Source organism: Osmerus mordax, chromosome 28 (assembly GCF_038355195.1).
Source record: "Osmerus mordax isolate fOsmMor3 chromosome 28, fOsmMor3.pri, whole genome shotgun sequence".
In the NCBI taxonomy this organism is placed as follows: Eukaryota; Metazoa; Chordata; class Actinopteri; order Osmeriformes; family Osmeridae; genus Osmerus; species Osmerus mordax.
In genome coordinates, this window is record NC_090077.1 from 1,612,408 (window position 1) to 1,630,018 (window position 17,611).

Genomic DNA, 17,611 nt, shown 5'->3' on the forward strand with positions numbered 1-17,611 from the left:
CAAAACTGTTCTGGTGCGCACGCCATTTCCGGAAACAGCGATGACGACAAGTTGAAGGTACTGGTGTAAATACGGTTGCAAGCAATTACGGTAGCTCCATTTCCAACCCCACACCACGTTTCTTTAGCTGGTTCCAAGCACACTTCAGCTCCAACTAAAAGCTGGGATCGTATTTGTATCGGTCGAACCGTTTTACGTTTCATCAGTTATTACTACTTAAGATAGGTTCAAAATGGCAGAAAGTGACTGGGACACCGTGACCGTGCTGAGGAAGAAAGGACCAACTGCTGCGCAATCGAAGTCCAAGCAGGTAGGCTAGCTGGACATGCTAACAGGCTGAGCTATTTTAGGCAAGTTACCACAATTGGCAGCCAATACCACTTACCAGCTGAGCACACCATATTACGTTTTATTGCTAGCTACCTTTTAATTTCACGTTTTAACTAGGGTGTCGAATGTTGTCAACGTGCTATCTAGCTAACTGTTGGCTAACGTTAGCTAAAAGCTAACAATATTGAGCTTGTGGTTTACACCCATACTGGTATGCGTGTGTTTGGGTAGGGCCCCATTGATGCAGTAGTAGATGTCATTGGGGGGTAAGTAAATTGCATCGATGGGGCTAGCTAGCCAAAAAGCCCTTGCTTTTGGATACGAACAGGCTGCTTTGTTTTATAGGCTGTCGCAGCAGCCCAGAGACGCGGAGAAGAACTAGAAACATCAAAGAAATGTAAGAATCCCACTAACTCGGCCCTGGCTTTGTTAAAAGTTACAGGGTAAAGGTATGGAAATGTGCATAAGGAAATTATTCCATGGCAAACTCGCTTCCCACAGGCGTTTCAGATAAATCCAATCCGTATGTTGATAATGTCAATGGCTTCCTGTTACGACAGCTTAATTCCCTGTGTTTTTTTTTTCTTAACAGGGGCTGCAGGGCAGAACAAGCAGCATGTCATCACCAAGAACACAGCCAAGCTAGACCGCGAGACGGAGGAGCTGCAGCACCAGAGGGTTCCCCTGGAGGTGGGCAAGGTGATCCAGCAGGGACGACAGAACAAGGGCCTAACGCAGAAGGACCTGGCCACTGTGAGTCGAACACACACCTACACACACACCTACACACACACACCTACACACACACACCTACACACACACACCTACACACACACACCTACACACACACACCTACACACACACACCTACACACACACACACCTACACACACACACACCTACACACACACACCTACACACACACACCTACACACACACACCTACACACACACCTACACACACACACCTACACACACACTTACACACACACTTACACACACACACTTACACACACACTTACACACACCTGACCTACCACCTAAAATGTTCACCTGTTCAGACCATGAGGCTTACCCTGTGGCTTGTGGCACACTTCTCAGGCCACACCCCTTCCTCACTCACCAAACAGAATAGTTTCAAATACTAATCGGAAATGTGTCTTTCATTCGTTTTTGCTCAGCATAACTGGTTTGGATGATGTATGAATGTTTCTAAATTCGCTGCGGTTGTCGTCTCAGAAAATCAACGAGAAGCCACAGGTCATTGCGGACTACGAGTGCGGGAAGGCCATCCCTAACAACCAGGTCATGGGCAAAATCGAAAGAGCAATAGGTGAGTGTAGCAGGCCATGAGGTGACTTAAACACACGTTTGTTGGTTATGATACTGAAGGTTAATTACATTTTATGATGGGTGTTGCCATGGCCTGGAGCTAATTGTTGGAGTTGTCCGTGCTGTTTCTAGGGTTAAAGCTACGAGGGAGAGACATTGGCAAACCAATGGACCCGCTGCCGCAGAAGAAGTGACATAACATACCGGAAGAAGCTTCTAGTCTGGCTGTTTACCTTTCTGGGGGCATGCGCATCACGACTTCTGGATTCAGCTAGGCAGCCTGTCTTTTCCATGCAAGATCAGGAGTCACCCTGTGATGACATGATAAACGTCAGATTTACTGGACAGATGAATTCAGGATATAAATTGTGCGGCTGTTTTTCTTTGGGCTTTCAGCTTATGACTGGCAATGCTACAATGAAGATTAGTTAAACATTTACAGAGTGCTCTAAAACGAATGATAAAACATGTAACTATCACCAAATGTGGGTGTAGGCCTTAGTAATGGACTACATTTACGGCTATGATTTATTTGCTTACAACCTGATATGACTAGAAAATTGCTGTAATAACGCTTTCCTCGACTGTTATGATTTTTCACTCACTAAAGTCAAGGGACCACAAAAAGGTGGCATGTGAAACAATGGCTTCTTTTGAATTATTTCACAAACAACCCTTTCAAATGAACATATGTATCAATCCATTGAATCCAAGCACATATACAAACATAACATGTAGATCTAGTACACTTGACATCGATACAAGGTGGATGGCAAGGACATTGCCTAACCCTCACTGAAAACGGTTTACGACTAGGAACGATTGACGCTCATGGCAACGACAAACTGAATGACACCAATGCGAACAACTAACCAGTACAATTTGGACTTAAAGTTTCAGACAGAGCGATAGATGTCGCTGTCTAGTTCGAAGGCAATTCTTAAAAAAGGCCTGCTTTTTAGCACCCTCCGCCTTCGCTGCAAACGTCACCGATGGTACGTCCCCGCCCGAATGCAAAACGTGAATATGTCCGTGGTGCATTCGCGTTCATACGGTTGTCGGGCTTGTTTGGGCTTGGCTATTTCACCTAGCTGGAGTTTCCGAACGGACAATCTCAAACCGTACGCGTAAGCTGTCAGCTATCGAACGTAGCTATCATCCAATCCAGCTGGTTACATTTTTATCTATTTGTCACATTGTGATGTTGAGCTATCAGCAGCTAGGCTAGCTAACTAGCCACATCCTTTCAAAGCCATCGAAATGAGTGGCTCTCCAGCATAGATATCTGGCTACTGTGATTAGAGATTTAGCTAAACCGGAGGAGTTAAGTTGAGTCGTCACTTTTTAAACTGGTGATCAGTTTCCGTGACATTAACGGCATTTTCTCGGCAAAGAGGATGTCTAAACGTCTCAGGAATAGTGAGGTTTGCGCGGACTGCAGTGTTCCAGGTAAGTCTGTGTTACTGGGTCATCATGGCATGAAATGATGCTGTCAACTCAAATCACCGAGGCGGGCCAGTTAGTATAGTAATTCTAACGTTACAACAATTCACTACTATGCAGCAGCAGTTAAAGCAGATCATGTCAACTCTGCGAGCTAGCGGATCAGCCCGTAACATACATATGGTCTAACTGATTTATAAGTAGGCTTGTTGTCTTAATTTGCGTCAGTATGCACCAGTGAGGTAATTGTCTGAATGGCATGCATGACTTCCAGTCATTCTTACAGATCGAATGTAATATCTCAAAGTCACATTACAAAAACCTCTATAAATGTTTGGACTAGTCAGATGAGGTGTTGCAGGTCTAATAATGTGTCACTGTTTTCACTTACAGAATCTCGAATCTTGAATCTAGACATGCCAATGTCATAGTTTTATTACTGATGTAATCAGGTCACATAGGCCTATACGACCATTCTATATACAGTGTTTTTATATTTCTATCAGTCTAGGAGTTGAATGAATCAGTTAAGGATTGTTTTGGGTGCTTTGCATCTTTTAGAGAAGAATGACTTGATGCTGTCCAGTGAATACAGGAAGAAAAACAGGATGTTGCATGAATTGAGGATGCAGAGACTGATTTTTTTTGCTATTGTATTCTAAAAAGCTTTTGTTTTGACTTTCCCCGCATCACAAAACCAGTGGTAGGAGGCTATGTGAGTCAGTGACCTAGGCCCATGCTCTAAGTATAGCTCTTCACTAAGAATGATACTACAAACCTTACCAGTAGTTTAAATCATCAAGACCCCAAGCCTTAAGCCAGTCACTGACCACCGGACTCATTAGTCAAAGCCCCTCCACCAGCTGTCCTGGTATGCCCCTCCAGGTTCCTCCTATTACCAGTTGTTGTACTTGAGTCTCTGCATATTTTTAGCAGTCGCAGGCGTCGTTTTAATTTAGCCGCACTTACATTTGTTGAGGAGTGAGCAGACTTGTCGGCAGGCCCCAGCCCTGTGTGGACAGGAAGGCAGAGACAGAAAGCTTAGGGCCAGGTGCCCCACGCGAGAGGCCCTACAGCTGTTTAACCCACACCTCAGCTGTTCCTGGTAGCCCTGCCTCCTGCCTGCTGCCACTCCAGCGCCAAATCAGCCCGGTGCTGTCGTCATCTGTTCGTGTGGCCTTTCATTCTTATGAACGTACGTTTTCCCCAGAGTAGCAGCCACTGTGTTGGCTTTCGATGCTAACTTCAGTTTTTCTCTCCTGCCAGCCTCTGTTTCCTCCAAGGAGCCTGCCTCCGTTTTCACAATAGCCCAACCCTCTCTTTGGTGGTGTCTGTGACTGTCAGTTAGATTGTTTGGTGCATCTGTCATTATCTCAACCCAGCTCCTTTGACTATTGTATGCTACCCCAAGGGCCCTTGAAAACTACCTTTACCAGGGTATGCATTAGTGTCCTGCTCTGCTTATGCATGTTGGGCACAAGCCTTCACGCTGCAATTATTTCGAGGCTAGTTTGTGAAAGAGGAAATTGCTCTCTCGCTCAGCTGAAAAAGGATGAGATTTTTTTTGTTTGTTGAGCAGGTCGTTTTTAACGCTACCCATATATGGAAATGTGTGGTTGAACTTCCCATTTGCGCTTTGTGCACCGCTAACCTAAATCTCAATACCACTGAAGGTCAGAAGACTCAGAGAATAAAATTATGCACCACTCTACCACATACGTACACTCTACCACAAACTGACCTATATCTATAATGTCCTATATAAAAAAATAAATTAAAAAAAATAAACGTCTACTGCAAAGCAGGCCAAGTAGACTGCTTATGTACAGTCATTAATGTGTTCACTGATCAGGTAACTTTAGCCCTGATGGACCAGCCTACTGTCCCCATTATCTGCAGTAATCTGAGCTTGGCTGAGTTTCAGATAGACTTCAGGCAAGGGTAAGTCTGGGATTTCTGTCAGGTGGAAGTGTAAAGCCACCAGAATGGTAGGTCTGAGGCTTGAGTCTGTAGCCAACTGAAAAGTGAAGTGGTCTGCCAAAGCCAGCATGCCAAATATTTGAATAATGGTCCTAAGCAATGGAACAAAACAGTCACACGGAAGGTGTTATAAACCAAGGAACCTTGTTACAGCTTGTTAAACAAACAGATCGGTCGACCCAAAGCTTGAAGTCTGGTTTAGCTGTGTGGAGATAAAAGCTGACAGCGATGTATAACTCAAATAAGAATGACAGTTATGAGCTGTTTAAATACTTACTATTGTACCTTCTTTTTTTGATCCCACCCCCCACCCCTCCCAGAGCCTCGCTGGGCGTCGGTGAACAGGGGCGTGTTGGTCTGCGACGAGTGCTGCAGCGTCCATCGGAGTCTGGGCAGGCACAGCTCCCAAGTCCGTCACCTGACGCACACCACATGGCCGCCCACCCAGCTCCAGGTGAGCCTCTCTCTAGGCAGCGTGTCACGGGGGCCACGGCGCCCCCCTGTCCCCCCCCCGTCCCCACTGTGGGTCCTCAGATCCTGGTTCCTCTCCTCCAGATACAGAGGGTCGTGGAGAGCTCTCTTTATGAGCCACTGGCTCCCTGCCATGCCTGGAGACATGTAGAGATGAGATCATTATCCTGGCTCGCTATCAAGTGTAGTCACAGCTCTGCTTAATGTCTCATGGAGCTTTCAACCTCATCTGCTCTCAATATAGAGCATTGGCACTCTGGCGATGAGCTGGCTGGTTGAGTGTAGATGACAGCATCTCTCTGAGAATTAGCGTCTTTAAAAAACATAAAATAAGTGTTATTTCACGTCTGTTGCATTGTTTTGTTCCTACACAGTTATTCTTCATGTGTGTCCTCTGCTACACAGATGGTTCAGACATTATACAACAATGGGGCCAACTCGATATGGGAGCACTCTCTCCTGGACCCCGCGTCTGTCATGAGCGGGAAACGCAAAGCCAACCCCCAGGACAAAGTGCAGTGAGTCACCCCTCAGTGTCTGAAGCATGGCGGTGTTGTTGCTCGCAAATATAGGAGAGATGATTGAACAGAATGGCCTTTTACTGCAGCTCGAGTGTCAGCTTGAATGTACAGATATGTTCGAAGCTAATTCGCCTCATGGAGTATGGTGGATTTGCTATGACAGGAAGTGATAGTTGAAACTTGTTCGTAATGGCAGTGGGGCCCCAGGCTCTCTCTTGAGTGTGTGTGTGTGTGTGTGTGTGTGATGGTCTTTTAAGCTCCTCTGTTCTTGTCATTTTACAGCCCAAACAAAACGGAGTTCATCAAAGCCAAATATCAAATGTTGGCTTTTGTTCACCGGATGCCCTGTCGAGATGATGACAGTTTTACAGCTAAGGACCTAAGCAAGGTCTGAAAAGAAGTCGGGGTGATGAACAACACTTCTCAGAATGGTACAGAACATTTCACTAACACCTTGTTTTGATGTCTTTCTTTTTTTTTATAGCAACTTCACTCGAGTGTCCGCACAGGTAATCTGGAGACATGTTTGAGGTTACTCTCTCTGGGAGCCCAGGCTAACTTCTTTCACCCCGTAAGATTCACCATTCCTTTCTTTTCTCCCTTCCTCCCCCCGCCCCCCTTCTTTCCTGGTGTGGATTTTTCACAGGGAGACTTTTACACTGCGCTGTTTACTTTTCCTGCAGGAGAAAGGGAACACGCCGCTGCATGTGGCTGCCAAGGCGGGCCAGGTGTCTCAGGCGGAGCTGCTGACGGTGTACGGGGCCGATCCCGGGGCCCCAGATACGAGCGGAAAGACCCCCATCGACTATGCAAGGTCAGTCTGTCATCGATCACCAACTGAAGGCCAAATATTCTTTTTCGCCACCCTGGCTAGCTGTGACATTGTTTGATTGGCGGATCCTTTCTCCGCAGGCAAGCTGGGCACCAGGACTTGGCAGAGAGGCTGGTGGAGATCCAGTACGAGTTGACCGACCGTCTGGCTTTCTATCTGTGTGGGAGGAAACCTGGTGAGAGAGAAATCAATGTCTCATATTTGATCACACACACATGTCGCAAGCACTTAACGCACACTTCACACACACCTCGCAACATTATCACACCTGTCCTTCATTACGAGGTATTATTAGAAGCAATGGGTGTCTATGTCTTCTTTCAGATCATAGATGTGGCCAACACTTCATAATTCCCCAGATGGCAGACAGGTAAGGTAACACACATAATGGCTTCATTCCAGATGACCCCCGACCCTGTCGGTGAGTGTATCCTGTAGTTAGAGGAGAGGGAGGAGCTGGCAGGCCTGTTCCGGCACGTTCTTGGGTTCCCTCGTGCAAGGAAATGCACAGATCCCCCGAGACAATTGCACTGTAATTGTTGCAGTTAAAATACAATCTGACCCAAGTCTTAGTTTTAAATCCTACACTCCTGGTTTAAAAGCCATGTACTTATAATGGACCCCGAATTAAGCCTGTTGTCTTTTTTTTTCAATGCTTTCTTTTAATGGATAAGGAACATGTAAGTAGTCAAATCAAATTAAATAAAAATGTATTTGTATAGCCCCTTTTTACAATCAATGTCACAGAGGGCTTCACATACGCCAATAGAACTGACCCTCAACCAACGTAAACCTAAGTATTCCATCTCATCAGGTTTAAAATCGGCTCCAGTTCCGTAGATCAGAAATTAAACGTCTATACATTTGTCTTCCGTGTCCAGCAGTTTAGATCTGTCTGAACTCGCAAAGGCAGCCAAGAAGAAGCTCCAGTCGGTGAGTCCTGAGTGAGATCTGATGTTTTGAGGGTTTCGATCAGTTCGGATGAATTCCACCATGGCCCCCTCACACAGGACTGTCTCTCCATTGTAGCTCAGTAATCATTTGTTCGAGGAGCTGGCGATGGATGTGTACGACGAGGTGGACCGGAGAGAGACGGACGCAGGTGAGACGTCGATGTCGGTGGCGCGCGTTCCCTCCGCAGCTTTCAAAATCGCTGTCCTTTTCATGGTTTGGAGTTGAGGTGCGTTGTTGCTGCGATGGCAAGCCAGACGTGTAATGACGTGCGTGTCTGTTGTGTTCAGTTTGGTTAGCGACGCAGAACCACAGCACCCTGGTGACGGAGACCACAGTGGTGCCTTTCCTTCCTGTGAACCCGGAATACTCGTCGACACGAAATCAGGCAAGCTAGCCTCACCCCAGCCTCACTCCATGTCAGCCTCACTTGTTAGCCTCACCTCAGCCTCACTTGTTAGCCTCACCTCAGCCTCTCTTGTAAAGGGATGGTGCTTAGCTAATCATTCCTATTCTCTTCCAGGGACGACAAAAACTTGCGAGATTCAACGCGCACGAGTTTGCGACTCTTGTCATCGATATACTGAGCGATGCAAAACGTAGACAGCAGGGGAATTCTATCACGAGTCCCAAAGGTGGGTATGGGATGACCCCATCTCCTCCAGCTTCAGATGACAATCTGGAGGCCGGGGCCTTCAACAGGAACGGCTGTTTGTCACGTGGGCCTGCTCTGTCATTGTCAGATAACGTGGAGCTGATCCTGAAGAGCGTGGGCAGCCGGCACGTCAGCGAGAGTCAGGACAACGACCAGCCCGACTATGACAGCGTGGCCTCGGACGAGGACACGGACCAGGATCCCTCCTCCTGCAAGGGAGACCGCACCAAGGTGCCGCCCGCTCCGCCTGGGCGTTCCATTCATGTTTGAAAACGGCGTTGTGTGGGGCTGCTAAATACAAGCATTTAATACATTAATGTGCCTCTCCACAACGCTAACCTTCCCCCTATTCCTCCCCTCTCTTTCCTCTTTTCCTCTTGTCCTCTCCTCCCCCTCCCTGGCCTTCCCCTCTCTTCCCTCTCCCCTCTCCTCTCCTCCTCTCGTCCTCCCTGGCCCTTCCCTCTCCCCTCCCCTCCCCTCTCCTCTCCTCCCCCTCCCTGGCCCTCCCAGAGCCTGGACTCGGACCTGTCGGACGGGCCCATCACGGTGCAGGAGTTCCTGGACGTGAAGAACGCCCTGTCTGCCTCTGAGGCCAAGATCCAACAGCTGCTGAAAGTCAACAACAACCTGAGCGATGAACTCAGACTCATGCAGAAAAAGGTACCCTCAGAGCTGCACCAATCAGATCACTAAGGCCGAGGGCTGGACTAGGGCTGGACTTATCCCCAACCCCTTTTACCCCACTGTGAAGCACATTGTGTTGCCTCCTGGTATGAAATGCACTATATAAATAAAGTTTGATTTGATTAGATTTTATGGGTGCACAGCCGTCAGGCGAGCTTTGGTCCCTTCCCCCACCTCTCCTCCCCCACCTCCACTCCTCCGCCTCCACAGTCTCCCCCCTCCCAGCCCCTCTGGTGGGCCAGGCTGTCTCTGGCCTGGGTCTCAGACCAGGCCTGCTGGACACCAGACTGCCTGTCTTTTTACTGCTAAATGTTGGCCAGCATGTTGTAATTTTCCAAGGTGGCTTTATAGTCTTTTGGAAATATGTATTAAACATTTTTTTTTCTTTTTCTTCGTTGCAGTAAAAGCCGTTTTATCTCACATGATAGTACTAACAGACATGTCAAGAATAACCAGCATGCACGATTGCCTTTCCTCAGTTAGTAATTTGACTAAGTGACTAACTCCACTGTTTTAAGACAACATTTTAAACTACTGTATGTGTACCGGTGGAATAATAATGTAACTGTCATCTAATCCAATGTCATCTAATCCAGACCTTCTTGATTATGTGAGATAACACAACTTTCTCTTACGGATGATAACAGATGTGTTTTTTGCCTGATATCTGTAAAGGTCCAACTGCTCTGGTGAAAAGATAACCTAGTTCCACAGATATTAGATAACCTTGTACCACAGATATTCTCCTTCTAATGTAGAACAGCACGTCCCTGCAAGAGATCAGATCCACTGTGTACAACCTCCTCTTCATTTGACGAGAAAGCTGTCATGACGATCACTTAAATTCTACCTTCAAAAGTGTGTGTTTTAAGGATTTAGACAAGTGATTATGATTTTTATTGTATTTTTTTACTTCAAAAGTGAAAAGTGACTATATCCCTATTCACTTCTGTTCCAACCCCCTTCAAAACAGCCATTGTGTTGGAATGCTGATGTCATCTGTTGATGTGATGAGCGACCCTGCCGCAGGGTCGAAAGCTCTGTTCACATGCTCTGCTAGACAGCGAGGTTAGACTTGTGTTTCCCAAGGACTGATAGAGACGACTGTGAGTCAGCCCAGGCTGCCTGGTGTGGACTGAGCGCTGGTCTCCATAGTGAAGAACGGGGTGAACATGTCTCACTGGAGATCCTTAGTGGTCAACATGTGCACTGAGATTCAGCTGTGTGGACTGGCATTGTTTAGAAGTCACGGCTGAAGTCATTTACAACTTTCCCTGACCCCCCTCCTTCTCTTACTGAAAAGCACCATTGACCCCCCCCCCCCCCACCCACCCCAGTGTGGCTGAATAACAGTCTCATCCGAAACCGAACGCATTTCTCTGCGATGGTACGAGGTCTTTTCAAGATCCCAGATGGGATTCCTGGTTTCTGAACTCTGTCTCTGCTTGGGCATATTCTTCCACAGTTCTGCAGGGTCTGCTTGTCCTGGAGGCTCCCTTGCCACCTCGGGTAGGGGGGGGGGGGTGCCTGCCTGCCGCTGCTCTTTCTGCTTGCTTTGACACCCTGCTTCGACCCTTTGTGATTGATTTGAGTCTTCCGAAACCTAGCATGAGTAACACGAGAGATTGGGCCTTGATTATTAACTGTAACACATACCATATCAATAATATGCAATCTTTTACATAACAGGATGGAAACAGAGACTTAAGGATATTCAGCTTTATGTAGCTTATACGTGGTACAATACAAATGCATCAAATACTAAACTCGTGAGGTAACTATTAGGCTTTAATGGAGGTTTAGCGTGAGAGTGGTCAGCTGTAGGCCAGAGCAGGCCAGGAGAGCCAGCGTGTCCAGGAAGTTCCTCTCAGTCCTGCCGACCCGTGTCTTCCAGCTGCAGTCTCTGCAAAGCGAGAATACCTCTCTGAGGCGACAGGGCCCAGCCAGTATGTATCAGGTCCCCGGCTCGTCCAGCCACCCCGACCCCTCCAGCCCCTCAGCCCTGAAACGGCGGCAGGCTGCACGGTCCAGCCGGCCCATGTCTATGTATGAGACTGGCTCCGGTCTGAAGCCGTGCCTCCCCAAGGGGGGGACCCCGTACCCAGAGGAGGGCATCCCCACCCTGCAACCTTTCCCTCCTCATGTAAGTAAGACCTGCAACCCTGCCTCTGCCACTTCCTCACCCTCCTCCCCAGTCTTGTCCTCCACGTCTCTCTGTCTCTCTCACCCCCCTCCTTCCACATCCTGTCTGTCTGCAACCTTCCTTCCCCCTTTTTTGCCCCTCCCCTCATTCTCTCGCTACGGGTTTGTTGGATGAAGTTGGCGTAGGGTTATCTCGTAGCTGGGAGGTAGTGATCCGCCCGGACAATGCCAGACGTGAGAGTCCCACAGCTAGTCTCATACAGTATCTGAACGCCTTCATTCGTTACTGGAGTTTTACCGGTGTTACCATGACTACTTTTTCTGTTCAGGTAGATTTATAGGCATTTCTTTCCACCATTGTTCTGATATAAAGTATTTTAAAGGTTTGTATGTGTCATTTCAAATACGCATTAAACAACCCATACAAATGGTTTTTCAGTGTTCGTTTTCTGTCTCTGTGACAAACTAACAGCATCATTTATGATTCGAATCTGTTCTCTGTCCTTCATGGTGTTTGGTGTTTTTATAAATGTGTTTAACTCCATTGTTTTGTCATTTTTCAAAAGTTAAAGATTCAGTTTACTGCACGCCTGTATTGAAATTCCAGCAGGTATGGTATCTACTAAATGATCCAAAGGAGGCATAGGCAGAACATCGAAATATGTGGTGTTATTTAAAGCCTTTGGACTTTGTCATTATCTTGTCAATCACACTTTTTAAAATAATATTTTCCCTTTTTCACAGTAGTTATTGTTTTCTTCAAGTGCTCTCAAGAATTGTTATCAACCAATGGTGACTGTTTTTGGGAGCGCTAACTAGGTTAAATCAAACATTTTCACATATCTATTGAAAACATTTGATCTGAACCCTTTTCTAGACGGGAAGGGCCGCTTTGGTTACTTCCTCCTCATCCCTCCCCTCCTTCCCATCCACCCTGTCTTGGTCGCCGGACGAAAGTGCTCAAAGGGTTAAGTACCTCCTCACTTGGTCCGTGCCTCGCGGGAATCAGCCAGCGCCGAGAGCCCCTTGCCTTTTGCTGTCTCCTCTTCCTCCTCCTACACCTCCACCCTCCTCTTCCTGCTCCCCACCTGGCCCTCTGCATGAGCTACCCCTCCACCCAGGCCTCCCTCCTCCTCCTCTCCATCATGCTTCCAGCCCAGTGCTGTGGAGTTCTCCGTGACTCCACAGCACCCCCCACAGAGCAGAAACCTCGCCGGTCGCACCACACGCTCCTCTGTTTTCCTTCCCTCCCAGACGGTCTGTTTCAGTCTCCTCGGACCTCTGCCCCTCGCGTAGCTCAGACACCAGACAGTTACACCGTCACTTCACCTGTGGAGCCAGTATTTGGAGAACCTCAAACGAGCCTCGTTCCTGACCTCTAACCCCCCCCCCCCCCCCCCCCCCCCCCCACGGCCTCGGCCGCTCCAGCATGCTCTCACCACCTCCGTTAACACCGGCCCTTTCCGGTTATCCCGACTTCCTCGTCGAAGGGACTGGTTTGTACTCGGGCTGTTAGACTCGGCGGGGAAAGAAAAAGGGTCATGTTGTTCATCCAGCTGCTGAACTGTGATAGGTTGGCTTTGCGTGGGGGTGTGGCATCTTGCTCAGTGGACAGGAAGAGGATTATGTTTGGTCTCTTGTGGGCTGATAGTGAGACTGAAGGGTATGTATTTTGACTGTACGTGGCTGGTCCCTACCTTTCCTCTGGCTGTCTGTCTGCTGTGTCCTGCAAAAAGTAGTTCCCCGTGCAGGGCCTCTGCAAGGCGTAGGGATTTGCATGAAATCATAACTGTAAACCAACTCTCCAAATCAGTTTTCACTCCTTTAGTGGTAAAACAAAGTATAATTGCAAGGTCTGAATGCGTGACTGGAGCTCGATGTTTACATGTCCTTTCATATTTATTTCATGCCAATCAACTGTAAGGAACTGCTATGCTTGGACTGTCGTCGTTAAATCTTTCTAAATTCTTCCGAACCTCGACTTAATTTCTTTAGTTTGTTCACTATTGGTCCAAAAGTTATTAACTTGGACCAGAACCAGGGTGAAGTGATTAAGTTGTGGTTCTGAAGCAATTCTGAGCAAGCTCTTTCCTCCGAGATTTTTTTTTTCTTCCGTTATCCCCCCCCTCCCCCTCAGTTCTCAAACACCTCAGACCATTCTCCACCACTGTTTACTGTTCGTTTCTAATGCCGTCCATATGTCCAATCTCCACTCTCAGGAGATTAATTGTTGTCGTGCACCTTCCACCAGTCTGCAAGAACAGCCCGTCTGTCAGGGTGTTTGTTAGCTATTAAATGTCCCTGATTGGATTGTGTATAATACTGTATAATGTGTTAAAACATTTGAAATTTACTTACAAAGCCATGTGGAATAGTTATTTATTAGCCAAAAGGCACATTGAGTGGAAAAGTGATATTTTGAACCCGGATAACCCCTTTCTACTAACCCTGGCCATCACGTTTATGAGACTTCACATTGAGTTCCATATGTGCTTCTTTGCTCTTGGCTGGTTTCATGCAAAGTAGTTATCTGCATTCATTGTCTTATGTTTTGGTTAAAAAAAAATGTGTAAAAACACATTACTTTCATTTGACTATCAAAACACGATTCAAACACATTTGAAATCTATTTTTATGTGTACACTTTGCATTGAAATGATTGCAGCAGCATATCCTCTTCCTGTTTACGTTGTCAGCGTCGTCAGGACGCTCCGTCTCCTAGCAACATGTGTGACCCTCTCCCTCTCGCCTCAGGCCTCCAGGATGGAGAAACAGACCAGCATGCCTGACAGTGACTATGACAACGCCACCAACGACACGGAAATGGAGGACTCAGGGTAGGACCTTATCCCCAACACACACACCATGACCGACACCAACACCTAAACGCCAATCGAGTTTTCCTCGTGTTTCATTCATCTGCGTTATGGCGCTGAGCCGAAGGCTGCCCTGTGTTCTCCCAGCAGCGTGTTCAGGAGGGGCAGGCTGAGGAGCAGCGGCTGGCTGGGCGAGGGCAGCTCCATCCCGGAGCTGGACGACCTGGAGGCGGAGCCTGACCCCAGCCTGCCCAGCACGGAGGACGTCATCCGCAAGACGGAGCAGATCACCAAGAACATCCAGGAGCTGCTGCGCGCCGCCCAGGAGAACAAGCACGACAGGTGAGGGGCTCGGACGCCACGCGGGGCCGGACCCCACGCTGCCGGCTCCCACGCGGGGCCGGACGCCACATGGGCCGGACCCCAAGCTGCCGGCTCCCACGCGGGGCCGGACCCCACGCTGCCGGCTCCTGGGAAGCAGCTGCTGTCACCTTTTGTTTTGTTCGACATCAAAATCCTGCTTCTCCTTTTTGGCATATTCATGATTTCTACTTCCTTGTCGATCACATAATTTTTGGGTTCCTCGTCACTGTTCTTCATGGGGTATTTGAGTTCAGCTTTTCACCAGTTCTGTTTCTCAGTATTTAATTCATCTCCCTACATTTCCTCTTTCTGTGTCTGTGTCTCTGTCCGGTCACGTCTTACCTCCTCCCCCTCCTTCCCCTCCTCCCCCCTGGTGTGTGGTTCTGGGGCCCCCGGGAGCAGACCGTGTGAGCGCGAGGGTGTGCGCAGGCTCAGGCACAGCCTGGGCTGCTTCAGCACCCTGGTGCCCTGGGCGGACAAGCCCCCCTCCCCCCTGCTGGCCCCTGGCCTCCGGCCCCCTGACCCCTCCACCTGGTACTCTGGCCTCTGTTCCTGCCTCCCAGGCACAGTGTGTGTCTCTCTCTGTCTGTCTCCCTCTGTCTCTGTGTCTCTCCCTCTCTCTCTGTTTTATGCCTCCCCCCTCACCTCCTCACTGACTTTCTTGCTGTGGCGTGTGGACTACTTTGCCTGTTGACTAACGCCATTCTCACTAATTCTAAAGTTGTCTTCTGCGTGTTAATCAGTGAGGTGATTGTAGTAGCTACTTGAATCTCTCTCGTCTTCGAAGAAGGAAAAACTGTTGGCTTCCCTTTAGTTTTAGGGATCTTAAAACGAATGGTTTAGTTTTATTGTTCTTGATTGCTCTTCCACCCAGCCCTGAAGGGTGAGTGCTGTCTCTTCCGTACCGGAGTGCTGTGTGTCGTAGCGTCCTGTAACCCTGTGAATGCTAACCAGCGTTCTGCAGTTTGAGGGCGAGTTTGAATTGTGTGCTAGTTTGCTTTGCCCAGACTGTTAATGTAACAGCATGTCATGGGTGTAACAAATTATTATTATTATTTAATTGTTTTACTGTTTAACATTTTGAAGGCTAATCTCTTATTGACCTTTCTATTCTTTCAACAGCTTTCTACCCTGCTCAGAAAGAATCCATGTGGCTGTAACAGAGATGGCGACCCTCTTTCCCAAGGTAAGGGTACAGGAAGGGCATTTTATGAATTCAGTTCCATTACAGCCTCAGATTCAACTAGCAGGGAGGGTGGTGATGCTGTCAGTCTCCCGTATTAATCACCACGTCTCTCTCTCTGTGTGTGTCTCTCTGTGTGTGTGTGTGTCTCTCTCTCTCTCTCTCTCTCTGTGTGTCTGTATGCCTGTATCTCTGTCTGTGTGTGTGTCTCTCTCTCTCTGTGTGTGTGTGTATCTCTCTCTCTCTCTGTGTCTCTTTCTCTCTCTGTGTCTCTCTCTCTGTGTATGTGTCTCTCTCTCTCTCTCTGTTGGGTCCCCTCCAGAGGCCTCGTTCAGACATGGTGAGGGGCTCTCTGCGCCTGCTCACCTCCAGCGCCCAGCGCCTGCAGAGCGAGTGTAGGAAGGCCACGCCCCCGGACGCCGGCCTGGCGCCCGACATGCAGCTGGTCACCCAGCAGGTCATCCAGTGTGCCTACGACATCGCCAAGGCAGCCAAGCAGCTCGTCACCATAACAACCAAGGAGAACAACAACTGACAGCCATCATCATCACCACCATGCAGGTCATCAAACATCTCTGATTTGTTGTATTATTTTAGCTCGTGTTTTTTATGCATCTTATGAATTGTTTTGTTTTTTTCCATCAGTATTTGTGATTTTTTGCATGTGTTATTATTTTTTATTTAAAGATAAATGTACAAAATGTTTAAGTGTTTGCAATGGTTAGCTCAAAGCCAGTATTGGTCAACGCCTGATTGAGGTCATGTTAGATGTTGGGCGTTTTAAGGATAGATTAGCCTGGGAAAGCTCAGCCTAATAGAAGCTGAATGATCAAGTTTACAGCACAGACCATTGTTGAGGAGTAATCCGCTGATTTCTAATCCAATCGCTCCTGTTAGATTCTAGGAAAGATCTTGTCTTCCTTGCTAACCAGGAAGCCATCCATTTACGTCCACTGTGTACCCTTCATCTTCTAAACAGCCTCCAGTTTGATGCTATTGCGGTCCACGTCCAAACATAGTGTTCCACACGCCGGGGTGAAGTGTTTACACGGCCCCCTAAGCGAGGTAGCACAGAGGCAACGCTGGAAATAAGCCATAAACCCATATCAGGAGTCACCAGCACTATGTTGTCACAGCTGTAGGAAAGAACTAGAACTCTGTATATACCAACAACACTGCAAGCGTTTGATGGTTCAGTATTTTAAAGGGGGTACATTTCCAATCGGGAGAAGACTAATGGGAGGTTTAACAGCTAACATTAAACCCTGTTTATGCACTTTGTATCCCTGCAATGACAATGGGTTTTCCCTATCCAAGTGTGATTGCTTCCATTTAATATGCACTTAGTGCAGCTAACTATGTCTATTTAATCTGGTAGTCAATGCATCAAAGCACTTGTTCCTGGGCTTAATTATGCTCTTCACCAGCAAAATGTTGTGCTTGTGTTAAATAACTGTAATGTGCTTCTTTTTTTTTTTTTTCTCTTCAGTCAGATGCTAGACAGCACTGCACATGCTTAGTTGTGTGTGCTGTAGCAATGTAGGTACTGTGACAACAGCTAGATATCCCACAGCTAACAATTCTTTGACCCCCCGTGTTTCATGTCTGTCGCTGCTTGGTTTGTTTTTGATGTGCATCTCATCGGAGGGTTCTGAAGTCGATAGCTCCTGTGTAAATGTGCAAGCTGAAGGTTATCAGGACAGGTTCTGAGCTCGGTGTCTAACTTGAAATGTGATCAAGGAAACTGCCCTTCCTGTACCCCTCTGTACTTCTCTGAGTTCCAGACATGCAGAAGTTTATAACTGCAGGGGTATTCAAAACAAAACATTTTATTTTCTAAATAAACTTAATTTATAATTATAATCTCATCAATGTGCCTTGTCCTTTTTGGCTGTGTGCTATTGTTTTTG

General features: G+C 47.6%; 2 protein-coding genes across 10 annotated transcripts; both read left to right on the forward strand.

Annotated features, from left to right (window-relative positions):
• The first annotated feature begins 36 nt into the window (after window positions 1-36).
• edf1 (endothelial differentiation-related factor 1) lies at window positions 37-2,304 on the forward strand. The gene is made up of 5 exons (XM_067231210.1): window positions 37-310; window positions 676-727; window positions 923-1,083; window positions 1,568-1,661; window positions 1,793-2,304. Exons 1-5 carry the CDS (start codon window positions 233-235, stop codon window positions 1,852-1,854), a joined length of 447 nt encoding a protein of 148 aa, XP_067087311.1. The 5' UTR covers window positions 37-232; the 3' UTR covers window positions 1,855-2,304.
• Window positions 2,305-2,691: 387 nt separating this feature from the next.
• Window positions 2,692-17,569, forward strand: git2a (G protein-coupled receptor kinase interacting ArfGAP 2a). Of its 9 annotated transcripts, none has more exons than XM_067231031.1 (20): window positions 2,692-3,109; window positions 5,404-5,537; window positions 5,960-6,072; window positions 6,358-6,463; window positions 6,560-6,646; window positions 6,759-6,889; window positions 6,988-7,082; window positions 7,232-7,277; window positions 7,789-7,840; window positions 7,937-8,009; window positions 8,149-8,246; window positions 8,382-8,493; window positions 8,602-8,744; window positions 9,024-9,173; window positions 11,092-11,340; window positions 12,217-12,306; window positions 14,094-14,176; window positions 14,303-14,497; window positions 15,641-15,704; window positions 16,024-17,569. In XM_067231031.1, the coding sequence occupies exons 1-20, from the start codon at window positions 3,058-3,060 to the stop codon at window positions 16,234-16,236; spliced, it is 2,286 nt and encodes a 761-aa protein (XP_067087132.1). In that variant the 5' UTR covers window positions 2,692-3,057; the 3' UTR covers window positions 16,237-17,569. The 9 variants fall into 9 exon arrangements, with proteins under 9 accessions (XP_067087132.1, XP_067087133.1, XP_067087141.1 ...); XM_067231032.1 differs by having other exon boundaries at window positions 14,306-14,497; XM_067231040.1 differs by lacking the exon at window positions 12,217-12,306 and adding an exon at window positions 14,918-15,052 and having other exon boundaries at window positions 14,306-14,497.
• The last annotated feature ends 42 nt before the right edge of the window (window positions 17,570-17,611 follow it).

Bases quoted from the DNA above. Each gene is read 5' to 3' on its own strand.
- edf1 (XM_067231210.1), top strand. From the start codon at position 233: ATGGCAGAAAGTGACTGGGACACCGTGACCGTGCTGAGGAAGAAAGGA. The intron at 728-922 runs GTAAGAATCCCA...TTTTCTTAACAG, and splicing joins ACTAGAAACATCAAAGAAAT to GGGCTGCAGGGCAGAACAAG. The intron at 1,662-1,792 runs GTGAGTGTAGCA...TGCTGTTTCTAG, and splicing joins CAAAATCGAAAGAGCAATAG to GGTTAAAGCTACGAGGGAGA.
- git2a (XM_067231040.1), top strand. From the start codon at position 3,058: ATGTCTAAACGTCTCAGGAATAGTGAGGTTTGCGCGGACTGCAGTGTT. The intron at 7,278-7,788 runs GTAAGGTAACAC...TTCCGTGTCCAG, and splicing joins ATTCCCCAGATGGCAGACAG to CAGTTTAGATCTGTCTGAAC. The intron at 14,177-14,305 runs GTAGGACCTTAT...TTCTCCCAGCAG, and splicing joins ACGGAAATGGAGGACTCAGG to CGTGTTCAGGAGGGGCAGGC.